Source organism: Gallus gallus, chromosome 1 (genome assembly GCF_016699485.2).
Source record: "Gallus gallus isolate bGalGal1 chromosome 1, bGalGal1.mat.broiler.GRCg7b, whole genome shotgun sequence".
In the NCBI taxonomy this organism is placed as follows: domain Eukaryota; kingdom Metazoa; phylum Chordata; class Aves; order Galliformes; family Phasianidae; genus Gallus; species Gallus gallus.
This window is the reverse complement of record NC_052532.1, coordinates 131858105-131882217: the sequence shown is the minus strand read 5'-3', so window position 1 is coordinate 131882217 and position 24113 is coordinate 131858105. Positions and strand designations below refer to the sequence as shown.

General features: G+C 38.1%; 1 protein-coding gene across 1 annotated transcript in view; it reads right to left on the bottom strand.

Annotated features, from left to right (window-relative positions):
• ATP10A (ATPase phospholipid transporting 10A (putative)) overlaps positions 1–24113 on the bottom strand; it is a 111182-nt gene that overhangs the window by 18265 nt on the left and 68804 nt on the right. The window contains exons 5-12 of the mRNA XM_416881.8: positions 23900–24031; positions 21639–21772; positions 20237–20489; positions 11127–11344; positions 9887–10081; positions 8004–8565; positions 1466–1569; positions 1165–1291 (exon numbers count right to left, since the gene is read on the bottom strand). Of these exons, the coding sequence (XP_416881.4) occupies positions 1165–1291; positions 1466–1569; positions 8004–8565; positions 9887–10081; positions 11127–11344; positions 20237–20489; positions 21639–21772; positions 23900–24031 (1725 nt within the window). The remainder of the gene's footprint in view (positions 1–1164; positions 1292–1465; positions 1570–8003; positions 8566–9886; positions 10082–11126; positions 11345–20236; positions 20490–21638; positions 21773–23899; positions 24032–24113) is intronic.

Sequence of the window (24113 nt, the reverse complement as noted above, 5' to 3'; positions counted from 1 at the left end):
AGACTGAGCACTAGTTGTAGGTGAAGTGCAATGTCATGAAAACTTTCGAATTATAAAAGCTTTTATAGTTCAAATAGTTCACAAAGGAAAATACATTTCTTTTCCAGATTCACTTTTTTTTATTCCCAGAACCTAAGAACTCTCTTATTTATCGCACAATTCAATTTCCATTTTTGTTTTTCAGAGCACAGCCAGAGCCAACAGGGACAACCATGGTGGGATCTTCCTGATTAATGTGGTCAGAATCAGTCACCTCAAACGCCCCTTTAAGTCAGAGGAGAAAAGCAGACACTTTGAAGGCATGATTCATCTAATCCTAAAGGAGGTATCTAAGACAGATCAATTGAACTTCACTTTCTGTTTTCTTTTTTTCTCTCTCCACTTATATAAGGAGCCCTAGAGATCGACAGTAGACACAACAGAAGTTGGGTGAGGTGGATCTCATCTCCCAGAGACAGGCAAGTTGGCAAACAGTGAAGGCTGTTACTTCCAGCAGTGCTATGGCTGTCCCAGTTCCCTTGCCAGAGAAAGAAGTTGGATGCTTGGAGTAATAGTGGATACATGTGTATTTTAGAATCTCAGTGCTCTCAACTGAGCAGAGAAACAGCATGACTTTGCCCCTGGAATATATTTTACATACACTGATTTTAACTAAACCATTATGACGTACTGTAGTACCCTTCCACAGTGCACACAGGCCCTAAGTGTTGAACCTGACGTATATGGGTTGATACCTCTCACAGAAGCAGTTTATGAGCTTTGCTTTATGAGCACCTCTGGTATCCCTGGAATCATGGAACTCCCTGGCATAGTAAAGAGGCTCCAAGCTACTGAAATTCTGCAGCTAGGGTTGGCCAAGTCTTTCTCCTACTTAGAGCAGCAATTCTCATTTAGGACATATTGTGTCAAATGTATCTCTTGTTTAACTCCAGCCATTTCACTAATGATAAAACGATTGCAGGAGCAAGGATAAAAAGGGTATGTCCACTATGTTAATTATAATCCCATTTCTTTATGGTGCGGCACAAGACAATTATGACAAAGTCCAAAAGAAGCTAATGTCTGTACTGTCAGAAAATATTTAAAGAAAATAATAGATTTCATAGCCAAGCTTTCAGAATTTTCAGCACTTTTAAATTTTATGCCCAGCTCTCATTTCATTACCTAGCAGATGCAAATTCTTCTCTATCTGCAGTGCTGACTGAAACAGAAGTTCTTCACGATTCTCAATAGAAGATTCTGCTTCCAGATGACTTTTTAACCAACAAGCATACTCCTCTTTGCTCAGAACCTGTTCAAGAGAGTATGTGAGGGCACAGTCAAAGTGATGCAGAGGCATTCACACTTTATTGAATAAAATGAAAAAAAACCCAAACAAACAGAAATCAAGAACAATAAATTAAGAAGGCCTTCAGTTGTCTTTGTCAAGACTCGAAAAGAAAATTAAGAGCTTGCACTGACTTACTCGTTTTGCAATACACAGGGTTCGCAGCCCATCTACAGCATACAGATTAAGGTAATTCTGGGTTTTGGTTTGGATTTTCTTTTGATGTTTGCCCCGAGGGTCACCTAGATGTCAATAAAAAAGAAATTAGTGACTGAAAAATGACAGCAGCTGAACAGCCTCAGAAAATAAAAATGTGTCTATAGCACTTATGTACCATCACTTTAAAACTGATACTTTTAAAGAGCTGTTGATATCTCCTGGGAAACTTTCAAGTAAAACATTCCATTTAGAAAAAAAAAAAAAAAAAAACAACCCCTATCTCATAGTTCCATCTTTTCTTTCTTCCCTCTTCAAAAGTCATCCTGAATGCATGTTAGACAGACCTTCTTTTTTTTTACTCAAATATTTGTTTGGCCTGAAGGCTCTGAGAAATCACGATAATCTTAACAACAAACAATCACGCCAGAAAGGGAAGTATGATTAAATAGCCTATTGGCAAATCCTTCTGTACCTCTCATCATGTGCAGAAAAACTACACTTTTTCTCATGGCTTACTATCTCAGGACAACCAGAAACAGTGCTCTGTTTTTTATATCTAAGTATATGAAGGCACTACTGTTACTCCAGTACAGACGCTACTTTGTGGCCTGAGTGGCAAGGAGTTCAGGGCCTGACTTTGATTGACTCAGAACACATTTATGCTTATGCAAACCTCACAATTAGATTCTACCTTGAACGCACAACTTCCACTTAGTTTACTCTTCCCTTAAACCAAGCATGTCCAACCTGCGGCCCAGCACAGCTGGCAATGCGGCTGCGCTCTGCCCTGCACCATCATGGTGGTGGCTCTGCTCTGTGAAGAGGCCCAGGGCACGAACCCATTGCTCAGCAACAACCAAACCGTCTGTGTGCAATCAGGCAGTGCTGTGCAGTGCTGACTCAAGTGATGGCACATAACTGTATGCATTTTGATACAATGGCTAAACGCAGTGCTCTAAATGGTGAAGAATACACAGCTGTGCCTTCTGTTTTGATAAAGGTCTCAAGATTGCAAAAAAAATAAAAAATAAAAATAAAAATCACCAACTCATGTTTTTGACACCATTTTGGTTGATATGAATACATGATCTGCGAATTTTCAAATGGAATGCACGAAGTTGCAATCAGATATTCAACTCAAAAATCTGATCATGTCTCTTTACCAGACTTTCATAATCCCTCTCTTACCAGGGAGAAATATCCCTCCCTTCACAATCACACCTTATTCATGTCATCGCTTTTTGGCAGTATGCACATTTGTGAACAAATATCAAGGGTAGAGTACAGGAGGAGTAAAATTTCCTCAAAAATTTCTGATTATACACCTTGAGACCTCACTACAAGCTGCAGCCACTGCCATCTGACCAGCCTGATGCATTAGTTTCACAGAAACAACGTCACATATCACAGAATCACAGAATAGCCCGGGTTGAAAGGGACCTCAAGGATCATGAATCTCCAACCTCCCTGCCACAGGCAGGGCCACCAACCTCCTCATTTAGACGAGGCTGCCCAGGGCCACATCCAACCTGGCCTTGAACACCTCCAGGGATGGAGCATCCACAACCTCTGTGGGCAGCCTGTGTCAGCACCTCGCCACTCTCATAGTGAAAAACTTCCCCCTGACATCATATCCAACTGGACTTGTGGTTTTGTTCCTCCTTTTTTAAAAAGTTTTAAGAAAAACATTAAAAAATAAAATGTTTTGTTACTCATACATGAATGATATTGCATATTTTACAAAGGCTGCTGCAGAGGTGGTGCCTCCTATTTATTATACTGGCTTATTTTATGTTGTTGGCCCATGACATGAGAGGCAGATGTTGGTATGGCAGTACAGGTTGAACCTTTCTGTCAATGTCCCATTACATGTTGTTCCTGTGCAACAGACGGCAGCAGAGAGGGGCAGAATAGTGACTGACATGAAGTGTGGATGAAGCAAAGGCGTGTCATCAAATTCCTCCATGTGGAAAGAATGGCACTCACTGACATTCATCAACACTTACTGAATGTTTATGGAGACCTAACAGTGGATGTGAGCACAATGAGACGGTGGTGTGTGTTAGCAGTGGCGACAGTGAGAGTGGATCATCTCCGCTGGTGCATAATTTTATGAGCACAGAATGCATGCTCTTGTTCATTGCCAGTGAAAATGTGTAACTAGTTGGTGAAGACTGTGTTAAAAACTAAAGATTTGTAGAAAAGAATTTGTCCTACCAAATAGTAGGACAAATACCAACTTTGCATCAGGTGTAGTTTCCATGAAAATAAGGAGGAGGCATTACCTTTGGAGTGACCTTTGTGTATGCATCTCAAGATAATTCGTGCTCACTCAATGAGGTCAAGGCAAGTCAAAAAATTGGACATCCATGCCTTAAGATCATGTGTAAGAACTCAGAATTGAGATGAGATTCCACTCCTTCTCTTTCTTTAGCTGGAATTGGCTCAATGTACTCAATATTGTGATTTTAAAAAGATTAATGAAGATGAAACTAACACGTTTTGTTCCATGTCATTACCTGAGATGAGGTCTTCAGAAATTTAAAAAATGTGATATATACATATATATTTAATATTCCCTGATATAATCCTTTTCTTATGCCATTACCATAAACAATTAATGCAGGTATCTAAATGAGATGTCAAGAATATCCAATTCTTTATACTTTTCAGTGCACATGTTCCCAGCATACATCCATACTCAATTTGATCTTGCTTTGTGTGACTATGTGCACACATACCTGTCTATGTATACACATTTATACAGCAGCACAGTGTCTAATTGGGTATTTGGAGGCTTTGGTACAAATGTTTAGAAGTACTGATACTGCAGGAAGGAAGGAGTTGGGTGTTTGGAATCCCAATGTTCTGGTTTTGCACACTGTACTCTGTATAGCAATTTTCTCACCTTTAAAGACTATCTGATACTCTCTAGGTCTGTAAAGTTGGGAGTGCACACACCCAGATTTTCCTAAAGGACTCTATAATGACTGTGGTATTTCATGCATTCCTCATCCCTAAGTGGCAAATATTGTTGGGAATATGCTAGTAGGCCTGTCCATCTATCTATTAATACTACCCGTACTATCACTACAGATTTTCTTAGATGGACAATGCAGGTAAACTGCTGTGGAAGAGCATCTCTATGAATACAGCTTGCAACTGGAACGGCCTTCCTTACGCTGTGTAGCTCAGACACACACCACATGCTCCTGCAGAAGCTGTTTAAGCAGTTCACAACCAGATTCAGCTGCAACATACAGCTGAAATATGCATGTACTGAACTGCTATCTAAAGGTTTTTATTTAGCTTCTTTTCTATCTGTGCACAATTGCCTTTATGGCATATGGGAGTTGTCTGTATAACACGTAACTTTTTTTTTTAAGGAAAAGTATTGCAGCACACCTTCTTGGAGGCTTCTTATTGCTAAGTCAGCTTTCTTTTTCTTTAAAAGAACACAATAAGCAAACACCATTCCTAAATTACAGTGATGTATCACTATTCTACTGAGTAAAAATGCATTTCTTGCACAGCTCACATGCAATTGTCTTATAGGAGTGGCTATTTCAGTCCCTTGCTGATTTCAGCTGGAGCAAACTTGAACAGCAAATGACATTTCTATCACTTTAAGGTTCAGTGGTATTAACCACTTCGTATCTGTCAGAACATCACAGGCACTAATGCAGCGATCATAATGCCAAACACTTATACCACCTTCAATGAACAAAGACAGTAATTCCCTACAAGTAGAAATGTGCACACTGGTTCCCATGTGAATTTTCACTTCTAGTATAAAGAATTGCATCTCCTTCCTCTGCCAGCACACAAATGAGAGCTAAAACTCCCTCTGGCTCTCCGTATGCCTTATCAGTCTCAGGCAGAGATTCACCTCGAGATCAAAAGTTACAAGAGGGGAAGGACCCTCTTGCAAACAAAATCCAGCGGTGGAAATTCTTTTTAGTTGGGATGATACAGTTTCTACGCTTAGCAGCATGACCACATGCACTATGGAAGAGAAAACCAGAAAATAAGTCTTCTACAGAAGAATGATACAGAGCTGGTGGCATTTTGCTTGCCTCATTTCCTTCCATAATCACCAACTGTAGAGAGCCAGCTCAGTCATTGTTTTCTCAGTGACTTATGTTCACAATTCCTGCGCAAGCTAGTTATTGACTCAAACAGTAACTTTCTTATTTATGAACATGGTGATAAAGTAAAAACAATACACCCTTGGGAAGCATTTCAGGCTTTTGAAAATATCTGGGCACTGTCAGAAAATACCAGTTTTCAGAGTCTAGATATGCAGGCAGAAGGAATAGAGGGAATTCAGAAACTTTTTAAGTTTTGAAGCTCATGATGCTTTCTGTTTGTTTGTTGTTTAGATATAACTGAAGCTATAACATAGTACTTTCGCATCAATTTTGGGGCTTTTCCTCGTGGCATTTTAAAAAGACTTTTCCTCATAGAGAAACAGAAGCTTTCTGTTTCATAGGACCCAGTCCTGCATGGAGACTACAGACACACCATTGCCTCGGTCTTTCAGTCTGAAAGCACAAGCATCACAAAGTCTCAAAACATACACTTGACTTGTGTACAATTCACGTGTCCCTGAGGCACTAAAACAGCAATAATAATAATAATAATAATAAATATACAATTTTCACAATATAAATCCTTGGGAAATCCCTCTATGAGGAGAATACCACCCTGTGAGGTGACGAGGAGGCAGCTCCCTCAGGAAATGACAACATGCACCCTTGATGTTAAGAAACTACAGACAGGGACCATGAATTCAATTCCATGAGTGAAACTGTTCAAGAGACATGTCAAAGATTTTTTAGACAGATCTGCTGAAACTCACAGAATTACTGAAGCCAGCAGTGGACGAGAGGGCTAGAAAATAAAGGAAACTGCTTATGAAGTTCTAGTGACTGCACTTTACACTGCTTGTGAAAGCAAAATGTACTAAAACTCATAGTTCATTTGGGGCTAAAAAAAGTTAAAAAACATTGCACAAATTCAAAGCATCTTTCAATTCACTTGCCTGTAAAGGTGTGGCAATCTCTGTATTTGCCCAGCTACGGAATTTGCTCAGTGATAACAAGTGTCTTTAGGGACTCTGCTCCTGCATCTCTGACATAGCACCTTCTGTTGTGTTGCTGTTGGTTGGTTTCTAGCTGCCCCTGTTGGATCCACCCAAGTAGGTCCTAGACCCACCTGAAATTCGGCCCCGAATTCCTCCGTCCGTTGTATTTTTATTTCATAGTTGTGACAAAATATTTGAGATTTGGCATAAGATAATGATTTCTTTTTGATGCTCAGTTCTCATTCTGAGAACTCGTTTCCAAATATTTTTTTCCAGGTATGTTACTACTAATTCTGAGTACTCCAAATTCTCTAGTACTGGAGGATATTGGAGGGAAACAATTTTCCAGACATTCTCAGCACCGTCTTTGATACCAGATCTTAACCAGAAAATTATTTATGAATACTTTGTTGTTAGTTGAGGACAAGTCATTCCTAATTTTTTGGCTCTGCTCTGATTTATGTCACTATAAACTTAAAACTAATGCCAACATTTTTCTGTATTTCATTAAACCAAAATTGCACAGTATAAGCCTTTCACAATTGTTTACTCCAGCTAATGTCAGAGTAACCACACAGTCAATGCACTAGTGACACACAGGAAGCACCTCCAGCACTTTCAGGTTCTGTCCATTCATACTGGGGTAACCCTTAAACACTTAATTAAATTCAGTGTTGAACATACAGTAAATTAGATTCAAACTGACTCATGCAAACTGACGCTCCCATGTTTACGCTAACTTCTGAAAGCTTACAGGGTTCTTCTTGAATCCAACTCATAATTAGCAGCAATTAATGTTCTTCCTGATGCATGAGATACCTGGGTGTTGCAGACTCTAGGGAAGCAGTCCATGGTCACAGCTATTCCCTAACACAATTTAAGATTTCTCATCTGAACAGATTCTTTCCTTATTTTGCCACTACCCTTCTGTTCCAATGGCTGATTGATTGCCTTTAGCACCACAGTCAAACGCAACATAAATGTGCTGATGTATGCAAATACATTACTACAAAAGTAAAGATTCATAGGTGAAACAGATAAGGGAGCTGGAGTAGGAACTGCTTGAGTTTCATATAAAATACTGAAATAGATATGCACTGCTGGGCATGTTCTCCTCAAGAAATGTAAATAGTTTTGGGAGAGTCTCAAGAAATACCATCAAAATAAAGTTTGCCAGTAGAAGTTCCTGTACAGAAACTGTTGTAATTAACTCTTGTAAGGTAAAGAACCAGTCATTAGTTACAGAAAATTTGCTATAACAACGAAGCACTATAAAAGAAGTGAGATGGCTGCCTTTCTACATTTCATGTACTCCCAACAAAAGCAGGCAGGTCTGCTTGCTAGGAAAGGCAGAGAAACATGATCTTTCAGTAATTAAGCAGAACCGCCTCCCCACACCCCCACTCTTACAAAGCTAAGTAAGAGGTGTACCTGAAGAACAAGGCAGAAGGAGATCCATAATAACTGAATCTGCTCCTTTAGTGTAAACATTTATTTCATCCGTGAGAGGATGTCTGACCACTACTGACATCCTCTTCCTGATGGAATCAAAGCCCAATGTATGTAATACTTCAAAGTTTAATGTTCCCAGGTGAGGTAGCTCCACTGATACCTGGTCAGACAGCCTTCCAACCAGAGAACAGTTATATGCTCTTGCTGCATAGACGAGAGCAGCTTCATCTGGACTCTCTGCTTCATAACGGAGCTCTCCTTCCTCAGGCCCATTCCCTACAGCCATCCTGCCTTGCTGGGAGCTGTAGCCATTGTTATTCATCTGTGCAGAGTATGCCAGCTTCTCTTCCAGTTTTAATAAAGTGCTCTCAGTAGATGTCGATGAAAGGATACTTAAACCAAATCTATGCATTGATTTGTTTGTAGCTAGGCTGGATGAACTGCTGCTGTTAGATCCAGAGGTCAAGCGACTTGGAGTGAGTCTTCGGATGAAGTCTTCTATGGTTTTTACAGGAGATTTTAGTTCAAATCGGTCTCTAACCTTGAGAAGAGTGAAACAAGACAATGAACAAAAGAAAACCTGAAGGAAAACTGTATAACAATTTAGACACTGAATTTAGACATTCAGCCTAAGTAGCTCCAACTTAAGAAGAGATTTCTTGGCGATCAAAAAGTAATGGCACTTGCAATTTGATAAGGGAACGTAAATGGACTTAATAGCCAAAAAAAAACCAACAAAAAAAACAACACCAAAACAACAAGACCTAAAACTTCAGAACTGTGTCTATGCATGAAAGTATGTATGCTTGTATCAAAAATATTTTTACTTGTTTCACCTTTTCAGATATGCCTAATGGATAGACTATCTATGTTGGACCACCACCATAGCACATTCTGAAAGGCTATTGCCAGTAGGAGACATTGGCATTCTTTGTGCATATCCAGTGAAGGTAGTAAAAAAAATGTTAATGCAAGAGTTTTGTACTGAGAAGTGTGATACCAGAAAAGTTTTAGGAGAATAGGCCAGTGTCAATGATGCCTTCAGCAACAACATACTGATATAAATAACTTCCACTGTCTTCTCTTTTGGATTCAGTTTGCTTCCGTTTTATCATTAATCTCAGTTATTTTAAAATGTGATTTTGCAGACTACTTCATTTCTTATTCCTATTTAGAAAAGAAACAAATCTCAGAATCTCCTCCAGAATGGAAATTCAATCTGTAGGCTAACTTTAATACTATGTTCCACTATAGCTTTGTCTTGGAATTGTATTGTTGGAGTTCTCATTCATTTTGTTTAGGTCGATTCAAGCAGTAACAATCATTATTTCTCACAACGACCTTGACACATCTTTTACACAATGTGAAAGATTTATGCAATGTTTCTCAAGAATATTCTCTTTTTAAACTTTTTAAAAGACATCTGATCCTGTTCTTACTTTAATCCACGTTTACAAAATATACACACAGCTTATATTCTTCTTGTGGTAAGTCTTGCATTCTACAAATCAGTTTCCACACAGACTTGCATACTTACATACATATGTGCAGATGTATGTACATACACATATATATACACGCATTTATCAATTAAGTTATCTTACAAGAACTCTGGAAATTGTCATAAGTATCTTGAAATTGCAGACAAAAGCATGCCTTACCCTGAAGGTAAATGACGTGTTCCATTTAACTAATGCTTGACTGAATCCGTTCATTCACAATCCAGTTCTAAGAGTTGCCTCACATTTAGTTTCCAGTTATATCTCACTAGAACAGGCAATTTTCAGATCCCCAACTTATGAGATAGATTAGTATCAATTAAAAAAAGCCTTAAACTCTATTTTGCTGTTTCTTTAACCTACCTTCTGTCGGGGCTGATTTGGAGCAGTAACCACAACAGTATTACAGATAGTCAAAGCAATGAAGAAGTCAAAAATATCACACAGTTCTGGACTCAGATGGGATAATGGCTGTTCGTGGCCCCTCATGATCTCCAGATGCTTTGCACATTCATTCACCTTTTCTAACAAGCGAGGATCTGGTGTGATGTCCTTCTCCTAACAATAAAAAGCAGTGACTAATATCAGTGATTCTGCAAATTTCCGAAGTAGCATCATGCAAACAAAGTGCCCAAAGCAGTGTCAATACCAAGAGTTTTGTGACGGCCTCATACCACAGGGCTGAGATGGAGAGGACTGTAACTCACACATCGTAGAAAATATACACTTAGTAATGAGGCTACTAATAGAAATGGAAATGTGAGGAATTGTGCTGTCAGCTTTTTCACTACTGTTACACTGGCAATGTTCAGCTACTTTGGGAGTAGTGTGCAGGGGGAGAGTTACGTACTAATATTCCTCCCACCCTCCAGTCCAGTGAGAACATTCTGCATGGTTTATTAGAGAACAACTATCCACACATTTGAGAGCAATTCACTTGTCTTTCATGCTAAAGCAGAGCATTCTCAACTCTATTTCATCAGCACTTTCTACTTCTTTGATCTATTTCTTGTCAGAGCAAACTCTGGTATTCCTTAAGATACCAGGATACTAGCATACAAAAGATTTAGAGATAAACTGAACTCAGGTTCTTTCTTCAGTAGAATTTTATGTTATCTGTTGATGCTCAACAGCTGATGAGTCTGAGCAACCACTGAACTGTGTGTTTAGGAAGTGTAGCTTCAAATTGTACAGAAAGAACTTACTTGTGACTAAAATCAAGAAGTTCCACCAGTGCAAGCAACTTCTTTCTTTGTCTGTACTTGTGGTTTATTTTGAGGGTGCACTTATGTCAAAAAGACAACAAAAAATTCCCTTCATAGACAAGACTCGACTTCTCTGCTCTCTTAATACCACTTAGCTCACATAAAACTTCCAACAATACCATAAAATAAATAAATCAAAGCAAAGTTGTAAGGGCACACATTCACCAACATTCTGAAACGTAAAGTTTTCTTCTTTTTCTAAAACACGTGCAGAATAAAAAATGCTAAGATGAAATCTGAGTGGTATGCAATGTAGTACAGATTTCTTTACTTCTTCCTTTTCAGAGTATCACTCTTAAAAGATGTAGGACAGTGTGCACTTAATTCTCATGACTTACCATTGGGCTACTGAACGCAGTATGCTTTGACAGTATGCTTGCTCTTTTTGCTTCAGCTCTGCTTCCCGTGCGGCGGTGGGTTTTGGTGCTCTGGCTTCTGTGAATTACTTTGATGCTCTGATGGCTGCAGATACTGTCACGCTGGGATAAAGTTCCTCCTTTTGGAGCTGCTTCCTCTTCTTCAGAATCAGGTTCTTGGTACATCGCTAAGCGTTTGGCTATCAATAAAAATACAAAGGTAGAAAGGTTGCATATGTGAAATGTTGCTGAGAAAGAGGAAAAAGGGACATGTTAACTTCATTGAAGTGTTCTAGTTTTACTCTTATACCTTTGGAGCAAGACTGAACGATTCCATTATCAGGGGATAACATAAGACATTTAGTCTTAACTGCATGGTACCTTCTAATGGAGGGTGCAGACAACATAATTAGGAATATAATGTAATACTCTGCCTCTCTCATCATGAGACTGAGAGGCAGCTAGACTCTGCGGTAACACACTGCACTCTTGAAGGCTATTCCACAGCTTGGCTTGATGAAATCAACCAAACCACAGCCTGGGGTCTGTCTCCTCTCCTGGGACCAGTATGACAGGCAGCAATGCTGCCTGTGGTACAACGCTTATCGTACTTTCAGCTGCTGCAGTGCACCATTCCTCATGTACGTAGGATCAGAGAATGGCTTGGTTTGGAAAGAACCTCAAAGATAACATAGTTCCAATGCCCCTGCTGCAGTCAAGGTTGCCAACCACTAAATCAGGCACTAGATCAGGCTGCCCAGGGCCACATCCATGCTGGCCTTGAACACCTCCAAGGGTGGGGCATCCATAGCTTCTCCGGGCAACTTGTGTCAGTGCCATACCACTCTGCTCTTGTATCCAATACAAATCTCCCCTCTTTAGTTTAAAACTGTTTCCCTTTGTCCAATCACTATCAGACTGCGTGAACAGAAGGAACCTATTTTTTCAAATTATATATTATTGTGGAGAACTTGGCTAATAAGGACCCCAAGCACAACAGTTAAATTTAGAAACGAACCTGGGCAGTTTGATATGTAAAAGTAAAAAATTTAACAGAAAGAAAAGGGGCAAAACAGACCTGAATCCAGCCCATCTAACAGCAGATTCCATTCAGTTCTAACTGATACATAATGTATTTTTCCATTCCTAAAGATCACGGGCACTTAATAGCCTATGTCATTCGTTAAACAGGCACATGTCACTTCAACAGGTATCTGTTTATTCCTTCATTAGGCATTCATGAAAAAGCTTTTCATTATATTCTCAAAATAATCCACACTGTGCAGATATACAATGCAAGTTGCATCCTTTTGGCTCTGCTCTCTTTCAGTTCTACGTTAGAACAAATTAGATCTTCCTAATGTCAAACGATAAATCATTAGCATGTAAGTCAACTATTCAGGCATTCTGCAGGAAAAACTGCCCATGAAGATTTTTCTTTCAAAACATATTCCCAAGAAAAATCTTGTATCACATACAGTGAGTTCAGCACATGATCATTTTAATGGGGCTCGCTTTATGATCAAAGAAAAAACCACCCTTGCCATCTGTTGTAACTTTCAAACATGTTTTAACTGTCAGAAAGCAGCAGGAGGAGCTGAAATCGGATCGCACACACTTTATGGTGATAGGTCTACCTGTGCAGAATTGTATATTGGAGGCTTTTTCACATCTATCTGGAACATCTACTTTGTCTGAAATGCAGGAGCTGGAAGAGATTCCCAGCAAACTACACAGTTGTTCAGAGAGCCACACAGCTGCAAAGAGAAGAGCACAGCACCACTGGCTTCTCCTTTCAGTGCCTCCTGTGTACTGTGATGCAGATAACACAATCTAGAAGATAGCTCAAAAAACTAGGGTGGTCACTGGTCTCCTTGGCCTTTCTGTTGCACGGTAATAGGCTGCATCCTGCAAGTCCTAGGTTCAAAAAGCATTGCTCAAGATGACATACCAGTGTGCACTTTTGCAATTTGCAATATTTGAGATTTAAATCAATTAAGCACATTCCACTGCCTCCTCAGCAAACCCAGTCTCAAGGAAAGTTAGTGTCGTGTGGACACACATCTCTTCTCAGGGAAAGCACAGTTAAAGCTTGGATTTGCCACAGGGATAACCTTCCTCACCCCAGATGTGGGCACTTGAATGGCAGACTGACAGAATGCTGCACTCCTTGCAAAAAGAAGGAATACTCCTTGGCAGGAAAAGAACTGCGTACAATTATTCTTTCCAGCTTTGCAGAAGGTGGTACCCAATTGGTCAAATTCTTTTCCAAGCAGAGTTGTTAGAAAAAAAGGCCACACGTTTTCTTATATAATCATATCTAATTTAAGCTTCTGCTCCAGAAACGTGTTGAAATACATGACTCTGAAGACTCTGAACCAATTACGGCTGCATCTTACAAACAAAAACAATAGGGTTAAGCAGATAATGCATTTCATGCATAATATACACTTATATTTGCATACCGTATCTCTGTATTTTTCACTTCTCTTACATTACATCTAAAAATATTTTGTTTAATCAACACAGCAGAAACTGGTTCCTAATGCAGTGTGTGCCTTTTTTTATGAGCGTTATACCAATAGTGAATTGGTACACACTCTAATCTGTCTGTGTATCTTTAAGCTATGTTTTGTTCTCTATGCAGATTTTCACTGTAGCGCATTCATTTAATTGTTGCTGCAGTGAGAAAAAAAGAAAAAAAGAGAAAGAAGATACAAGACCAGAATCTCATTTAACCAAGTCAAATGTAGCTCGCTTGATATAAAGGGTATTATTTCCATTTCATACCAAGGTAAGCTTGTATAAAAAAAGGCCACAGCACCTTTCAACATTTTCTCAAGTGCAGTCTTAATATATTATGCAACAAAAACTAAGAAGTTTGAAGAAATAATGAAACACAGTGTGATTGTTATGTTATGGCTAAGGTTCATAACGCTTTAACTGTGCGAAGCGTGCTTCTTTGAGAACATTCTGTTCTCTCCACCCACTCAGCCCTCTCAAATTCAGAACCTTTTCCTATGAACATTATAACCTGAAAGACGTTGTTGTGAGATGCTTTTCAGCTTCAGCACTGAAAATTCATGGCCTTGATCTTTTGTTTGATAGAGAGTTTTTTATTAAAGGCAGAGTCACAAACACTTTGCAGCAATGCAGTGCATGGAAGTCTAATTTAACTGTCCTCTAGTTCACTTGATATTTACAACACAAAGAAGAAAGGATAATTAATACTTATTCTATGGACTCTTCCATCTTTCAGAAGATAGCAGTAAATTGTCACTAAAACTCCTATAGCTTCTGGTAAGTATTTTAAGATACTCTTTTATTTTTTCTGTTTCAAAAACTCTTTTATTTCTTTTTAATATTTATTTATTTATTTATTTAATATCTTCTTCAGTTGTCTCCTGTGTTATCTTCCACGCTATGTTCTGCTATGAGGCATCCATCTTAGAGGGCCACATACACAGATGTTTAACTAAGTAGAGAGGTGTGATCAGGAAACTATAAAATAATTTGTTCTGGGCAGAATAAAACTGCAGACCCCTTAAACCAGACTAATTCAGCTGCGGGTCCTGATTTTCCTATGGAATAACACCATGTATCCCCAATCATTTAGATAAGAATGTTACTGCCTTATCATGAAGTAAGACCAGATGTCTTCACGTCATGTTATTTCCTAATGATTTTATGAGTGCAAGCTTATTTCACTTTAAAGTTCTCTCTAGTGTCTAAAAAAAACCCTCAATCAAGCAGCTAGCATGCAAAAAATCTGTATGACTGGGCTAACATAAGTTACTTTGCAAAAGCTTCCCCATAAAAACAAGTTCTGAGACTAGAAAACATGAAGATTTTCCATCCTCTCTCCTCTTGGCAGCTGCATGGGTATGAAAAGAATAACTTGAAGTCTTTCATCAAAAAATGGAGATTCTTTCTATCCATCTAGAGATTTTCCAGGGCAATTTTGAGTGCAGACATACCTATACTCACGCATACATGCTCAGAGGAAATTATTACCCGTCTCTAATCTACCTGTCATTAACTATTCTTTAGTAGCTCAAAATACAACACTCTCACTGTATTCAGTTCTAACATCTTCTGCTTCTGTCCACATTCTTCAATATATTTTTTTCAGAAAGCAATAACAAATGTAAAGAGGAACTACAAACAAGCTATACAGAGTGCCTGTTCTGTTGACTGCTTCCATCGTACTGGAGAAGGCCTAAAAGGACCCTCCTGATTTCTGAAGGTTGTCAGATGAAAAAGAAAGGCAGATGAGCCATCCCTCCGGAAGAACCAACCACATTTAGGGAAAAAGTTTTACCCATTTTTATGCTTTTTTTTTTTCTTTTTTTAGTAAATTCAATTTTCTGATGTAGCTATGTCTTTTGGTTATGTACAAAATGAACAACAAAGTTCCACCATGATACTGTCCCTTAAACTAAGCAAAAGATTTTTCCATATAATGCACTTTCCAATGAATAGTAGTTGCTGGCCAATCTTAGGCATGAAAAAATAGAGTGTGGAAGAGAACTCTTTCTTTCTCAAATTCAATGACTAAGAAACTTGGCTAGTCAAGGAAAAATCACTGGGATTTTCACCATTTGCCTTCAATTCCATAAAATTATCCTTTTATTCTGTTTGCTAGAGTTTTTTTCAGTCATTGGAAGGAAAGAGAAAGAATGCAAAGAATGAAAATATTTAGTTTTTTCAGATTTGTGTGGTTGCATTCACGGAGGTTCAACGTGTGTTGTCAGAAGTTCCATACAATGGGTGGCTAAAACTAGAAAAACAGATCACACCCCATACACAACAGGCAATTCATTTAGCATTTGGAAAATATCTAGGACAAATGTCAGGCCAAGAGCATCTGGTTGTAGCTAAATCATATAATGACTTTCACAAGCACAGTCAGCTTTTGGGCACCTACTCTCTCTGGAATCAGCAGATAGACTTGGGGCATGTCCAATTTCTAGAATTGTTAGAAGCTGGCTACTAGCCTGAAAGGAAAAGCTGTGGTATGGCAACGTGGTTTTACATATAGGACAATAAGTCCTTGTTATTTTGTGCCCATGTTCTTTTGGGCTATGAGAAAGTACTGATTAGAAGAACTTAGAAGAATGTGGCACTCCTTTGCAGCATCATCAACCGTGGAAGCAACACACAGCAAGGTGTTGTCTTTAAGATAGATATAATTCCATCAATTTCTGGGATTTAACCAGAGCATAATGCCAATGGGTATCCTGCAAATGCTGAGGACATTTATGAATGAGACACTCGCTCTTCCACTTGGAATAGTCTGTGATATATCCTGCTCTGAATTAACTCACTCTAATTCAAGAAGAGCTAATGAAACAACAAAATCGATTTAAGAGAACATGTAATCTAGATACGTGATGGGAACTCTCTTCATCTGTATTTGGAATTCTGAACCACAGAGAAACAGTCATCTAACGGACAATAACTGTAGGTGTCTAAAACAAATCCGATGAACTATTAGCTGTGAAGTTACTAGGTGACTATTTTCCACATAAATATCTCAAGTAGGTAACAAAAATCCCACCTCTGTCAACACTGTCTCCACAAGGCCCACTGATCTGTTTAATCCTGATCTTTGCATAATCTATACCAGACTACTACAGGTGCACTCAACAGTGATGAATATTTGATAGAGATTGCATCGTGGAACAGTTGCTAAGCACACTCACACCTTCCCTCACAGCTTTCACAACTGTTTTTGGATCCTCTTTGGTGTTAAGCTCTCACATAGAAGTACCCATGAGTAATAACTTGTACTACCTCCAGTTGGCTAGGAGATTCTGTCCCATGCTGGTGGAATTTATTGGTCTCTATTATTCATATTTTTGTCACCTCTTGTCTAGACTAAAACAATGCAATATTCCTAGGCATAGTGCCACTAGCCCTGTAAGAAACTTAGAGCCAATACAGAATTCTGCAGGAAAATGTCTTCTCCAGCAAATTACAAAACTGCTGCTTGCTCCCTACACTGCCTAGAAAATGTATTGTCTTTTTCAGGATTTTGTGTTTTCTTTTAGAAACATTTAATTGCTTCAGCCCTGCATGAGGTCCACATAAGTTTCTGTGATGAAAACCATAGTTAATATGCCCGCTTTTGTTACAAAACAGAACACTTCTCCATAACCATCAAGCTCACCTTTTACATGGTAAATTAATATGACACTGTGGAAAAAAATTCCAGAGAAAATAAGAACACTGCCACCACTCAAAAAAAGAAAAAAAGACATGCCTCCCTAAATGTCAATTTTAACACAGCATAGTGTACACCTTTTAAGGAGCCCCCACACCTGCACAAATTGTACGCTGTGCATACAGGGGAAGAAAGAAGAGGAATGAAGAAGCTACACATCATGAGTGTCACGTATCGCTCGACACATTAGTGGCAAGAACTCAGATATGATGATGACTATTGCGGGATAACAATGCCTGCAGGACAGAAAAGAATGGCATAACTGTTCATAACTGAACAAATTTTAGAGAGAAAAGCTTACAGTGCAGCACGCGTAAAATTTGTGAAGCCCATGCACAATCTGCTGATTGAGTAATTAACAGATATATAGCAGTCCTAGATTATGCAGGAAAAATACTTCAGCAGAAAATTAAAGTTCCAAAGTGTGGAAATTTCAGATCTCAATCTGCCACTGTAGGTATGAGTTTCCCCCTTACTGCGTACACATAGCTGAACTTCAGAACATAGGGACTCTAAATAACTTTAGAGTAAAATTTGCCAGAACTTCTTAGCATGGGAAAAATGCATTGCATCTTAGCTTTGTTCTGGGATATGGCTGAATGGAACTGTTGTGACTGAAATTACTCCCCCAGACTTCATGCCTGAGGCAGACATCTGGCATGGGAAACTTTAACCAAATAGTTAAAAGGTTTGTAAAACTATCCGTAGCTGAAAAAAGGATCTTATCATGGGAAGGGTCAAGCAACTGTAATAACAGGCACTGCTACCCAGCCACAGCAGAATAACAAACTTAAGCTAAAGGGCTCAGAACAAGTGTATTTCCATAATCTCTTTCATAGTAGAAAATGACTTGTTATCTTCAGCTTTTGTATCTTGACCTATGTAGGAAAATTTTACATTCAATCCTTCATCTGAAAGACTACTCAGAGTTTGATTCCAAGTAACAAATCACTACGACTGAATAACATTCAGATAAGCAAAGAAAGACTCAGATTATCACCGAATTGGATGAGAAAATGTAGATACATTTTGTTAGGTTTTCTTGCGTGTATGGCAGTCCCATATCACCTACCAAATCAAAGTGTTTAGAATTTCCTAAGTCATGAAATCTTCAGTAAAGTCTAAGGAGGGAAACTGGAAGGCATCCAGCTGTTATATGTCCCAAAACCTCAGAAGGGAATTCAGATACTCAAGTATAAACACTGAAAAGCAGCTGACAAATAATTTGCAATTAAGCACGGAGCAATGAAATGTTATTGATGCACCTCTTATAAAAGAATGAGCTGTGATAAGCATCTTACTCTATCTAAACAAAAAGATTTCAACAACAGAGAAGTTAAGATACGATTAGAAAATCAGACTGGCAAACAGCTTAAATGAAGCCTGAATGAAGAATAATTTTTATTTCTTGATTATAGGGAAAAAAGCAGTAAAAATGATCACTATGTATGCATAAAATGACAGAGAAAGTTCTACTTTCTGTAGAGGAGAAGAAATAAATTTTAAAATACCTTGTATAAATAAAATATCATTTAAAAAAATACCTTTATGTCTGTGATTTTATACCAACTGAATTTAGAAGTAGCCTAAACACAGGAGTAAGTGAAATGAATGGCAGAAAAAGAATCTGTTTAGCTTATTTAGGTACTTAATTTATACTTTTGTTTGTAGTGAACTGCTTTTGCTAATGCTTTTACTATAACCTCAAATAATAAAATGAAAGCATGCATAAACTTGAGCCTCAAATTCAAGAGCCTGAGCTCAGCCTCCACTGATGCTACTCAACACATAAAAATACACTTTCAGCACTGTTTTAGTTGGCAGTACCATCATCATTCCTGCATTCTGAACTTAGTACAAACAAGCAAACAATCAATGGCAAAGGAAAAAAAGACTGAATATGGAGTAATGAGAGCAGAGCTAGGAGTCCAGACACATACTCTTAATACTAACTCTCAAGAAAAATTTTAAGGCAGTGATTTCCAAATGTTCTGTTAAGAAACGTAATCCTTGCAATTAGGAATGCAATACTGTAGCTATCAATATTTTCTGATACACAGATGGAATATGATTTGAAGTGTTAAGATCTGTTATGTAAAAAACAATAACAATAAAACGTTAGAGAAAAATAGCTTGACACTAACTGCAAACAACTCAAAAAACAAGAAATCACTTCATTATTTTGATAGAGTGATGAGATGACACAGAGATGATAATCCCCATTTTCCCTTGTGACCAAAAGTGAGTTTTCAGTGTATCAAAATGCTGACACTTGGGCACAAGTCAGTCAACTGCAATGGAGACACCTTAATGCAGACACCTGTCACACACATAGGAACACTGAAAAGAACCTGATAGAAGTATCATAAAATATGCTATTAGATCAGATTATGTTTGCTGTGAATATGAAAGCTGGTAGACTTGTTTATGTTTTGTTCTCAGCACAAAAAGATAATCTTATTCCAGCTATTCAATCTGAGACTGATATGGCTGTATGCTTAAAGCTGGTAATTTGCACTGTACACTTCAAACACACAATCAGTTGTGTATTGGCGATACTATCCAATTTGTTTAAATTAGCCATGTGCTGAAGTGCTTTGCTAGACCAGAAGCTAAAGCTTGAAGCCCTAACCGTGTTGACAACATACTGTTGATGTTAGAGAACATGTTGAAAAGACTGTCTTTACTAGCTGAACAGAGCCATCAAATTATAATAACATGAAAACAGCTATTATGGAGTCTACTGGGTGGATACATGCAATTCCTTTTGTTTTTCTTTCTGATTTAAGATTATGGCAACTTTTTAATCTACTTCAGATTTCACCAAAATACAGCAGTTAGATATAAAACAAGATCATGAGCTCACCATTATCATCGTGGGAATACTCTATTCCAGAAACTGTGCATCTTCGGAAAACCATCTTATTTTCAGTAAGCGTCCCAGTCTTGTCTGAAAAGATAAACTGCACCTGACCTAAGTCTTCCGTGATATTTAAAGCTCGGCACTGCAGCTGAGAGTCTGTTTCTTCATCATATAAATCTTTATCTTGGTGAATAAAGTACACTTGGCAGATTTTAACTATTTCAATGGAAACATACAAAGAAATTGGAATCATAACCTAGAACACACAAAAATAAAGTGAATTAGGAGAAAACAGACTGAATTAATCAAATCTAATTAAATTGGCAGTAGTCTAAAACGCGAAGAGGCTATGTACTTTAAATGTCTACTGTAAAGCTATCAGCACATTTGAAAATAGTCTATTTGCTGTGTCAGATTAGGAAAACATCATGAATTGCAGAGCTGAAATCCATTATTATGTCTGGAAGAGTGATTATGAAAACTTGGACAGAAGTTGAACTTTTCTGGGCTAATAAGGTGTGCCTGAAACTAGCCAGGAAAACATTAACAAAGCAAAACAAAAAGACAGTGCAGTCAGAATCCTGTAAGTGTGAGTGTTTTGCATTTGAAGAATAGAATGAATTTATTCTGCATAAATAATATGCTGCTTACAAATTCCCTTAGCAGCAACAAGAAAACAGAATGAGATGTGTAAAGCTTTCCATAGGAACGATTTCTTTGGCCTTGGCATCTGCACTACAGATTAAATGAATGAAGAAAAAAAAAAATTCTGAAGAAAGAGATCTGAGAAGTTTCCCAGAAAAGATTTTCAGCTGTTTCTTAAGGTTTGTCAAAACTCCATGAAATATCTAATTTGCATTTCGGTTTTAGCCTGCAGATGTTTGTTCAGTTGACAGAGAGCTGTTACAACCACATTTTCTGGAAGTGGTTAAAAATGTATATAACTTATGTTCATACCAGGACACCATACTGAAAGTGGTACCCCACATCTCCAGTGTGTTTCACAGTGGGTAGATATGAAGCATGAAGCCTGTTTTCTTCCAGGTGAATCCTATCTCTTCCTACTTGTTTAAAATAAAATAGAATACCTGAGTTTTTTAGGGAACGTTTCAGATGTCTTTCTTCTCCAAGGCCAATGTAGCTCTGAGACCTTACTGTGTGATCAGTGTGTTTGTTTTCAAGAAAAAAATTCACTTTTCATCAGTGGGTAGATCGTTTACTTTCTTTAATTTAGATTTCTGATTATATATTATCACATGCTCTATATTTAAAATTTAAAGTGTATAAATACATTTCTACTACTTGATTACCTTCTCACATGCCTTAGTGGTAGAAGGGGTACTACACACCCTGCACATAAATAGAAAATCATAAATAAAGGTGGCATTATGCACAACTTGGATACCTGAAAAACTATGATTGCTGTCAGAAATAAATATACTGAAGCTAGAACAGGGGACAAGTATTTGCCATCAGGTCCTGGAACATCAAAAACTGGTTTCTTCTTCTCACCGTATTGCCATACCCATAGGCCATGACCTGCAGAAGAGTTGAATGAGAGAAAAGTCTACAGTAGCTCCAAGATATAAAGGTATATAATATAAACTGGTCCTCAGAGAAGAGCTATATAGGAAATTGATACTTATTTTCAACTACTCAGTAGGACTTGAAAGAGATTCACAAAGCCTACTTTTTTTTTTCCCACTAGGATTTAGGGCTTGGGAAAGGCATTTGTCGGGTCTTAAGGACAGCATCTACAAGTCACTTTTTGGATAAACTTTATCCAAATAAAGCAATCTGGCTAGTGTAAATCAGTAGTTCAGGCTAAGAGTAGCAGCAGAGCCAACAGCAGGGAAGCTGAGGAACTAAGAACAGAAAAAAAATTAAACATTGCTTAAAACCTTTTGTCATTGATCACGATGATAGTTAAATAAATATAAGGATATTATTATTTTGGGAAAAATGCACTCTTGTTAAAAACAGAAGGTTGCCTTTTTAAGAAGAGTGCTACGATTTGCAGCTAGTTTCTTCTGAAAGACAGAGACCTAAAACAGTTTGTCTGATGCTTGTAAGGTTAAAATCAAGGATGAATTCTGCGACCATAAGAAGGATTCATATTATTTTAATTACATGTCAGAAAACAAAAAAGGAGGACAAAAGTCTACTTTAAAAGTAATCTTTTGAAAGCTGTTATCTGTCTAGATTTTAATCTTGCCTTTACCTCTTGATACAATAAAACAGCGTTGAACTTTTGAAAAATAAAAACAATATTTAAGCCAAGTAAGAAAATTATTTTTTCCCCCTATACTACCAATATCCTCCTACCGATGTCTGTAGTTCTGTTCTTGATTGTAAACCCCAAACCTAGAATGACCTAGATCATGACTTGTTTTATAAATATCTTGACTCAGATTTCCTCCACTTATACTGTCTTGATAGAAGATATAAGATTTACTTGATTCTTAGAGAACACAGTTTTGCATGTGTGCAGCACCAGTCACCTCTGGTTTTGAACTGCTCAACCAAATTTCCTTCCAGCTGCGCATGGTGGTTATCACCTCCTGCGCTTTGCTTTGGCCCTCTGCTGGTGGTTTCTGTTCTTGGAGCAGAAGTGAGAGTAGACATCAGATGTGTCACCTACCATGTGCCACCTACTTCTATTTACACTCCCACAGCCCAGCGGACTCATGAAGCAACACAGCCTGCTGCCACTGACTGGGGCATTGCCTGTCCTGTGGTGGTAGACAGGACAGCTGTAGGCAGGGACTCCCTGCAGTTAAGCCTCCCTTCAATTAAGGTACTGCAGCACTTCAATAGTGCCTCGAGGACAGGGCTCCCCCACACTGAGATGCTACACCAAAGTGTCATGAAATCAGTGGAAACAAATACAAGGACTGATTCACAGCTGGAAAAACTCATCTTTAAGCACTATTTGACAATACCTGGAAAAAGACATGCTGAGATTTATTAAAATAGCATAAAACTGTTATTAAACTACACTGTGGTTGTTAGGAAACATTCTAATGTTTCCGACACATGACTCACACACAAACACAAGGGATATGGAATTCATATGCAATATATTAACAATCATTTTGGATGCCAGATAATAAGAAACTCAATTCCTTCTCACAAACAAACAGAAAAAAGCTTGAAGAGTATTAAGCTCAGCATTTCCTTAAACACTCCAGGAAGTCCAGAGGATCTTCTAATTGGATTTATGAAGATTTAGACATTTACATATTTCTTCAGTTTCAAAGCTGCAGCCTTGAGTTAATAAATAGTACTGGGGAACAGCACTGTGTTAATTATGTTTACTCTCTGGTCATAAATTGATCTGTTGACTGACTAAGGCATGTTATACTCTACCACCTGTAATTTTGAGGTCACTGCCTATAAAGTGGCTTCTTTTGGACCTGTCGTTTTTAAAAGTGATAGAACCTATGCATTTGGATCTCTGGCATTAATGGCTTATACTTGATTGAAACTCAGAACCCATTTAGACAATCCTGTGCATTAAAACATCATCATTTCAAGGAAGAAAACGTAATCAAAAAGCAGCTATATGGATTTTATGTTTCAGCAAATACACATTTTTGCTGAAGCTAAGAATATGAATCTCAAGAGAGTCTGACAGTTAAGTTTCTATTTTTAAAGAGCACTTACCAATGGCAGAAAACAGACACATGATGAGAAGTATAAGGATACACCAAAGGACATCAGCATTCATCTGCCTTTCAAGCTTACTGCGTTTGTAACGAGGTCCATTATTATTTAACAAAGCTTTGGTCTCATGCCCTGCAAAAGCAATTGCATCAAATGATGTAATAAGGATTCCTGTCTATATTTTAAGGAAACTATAAAAAGGCAAGTGTGTTTA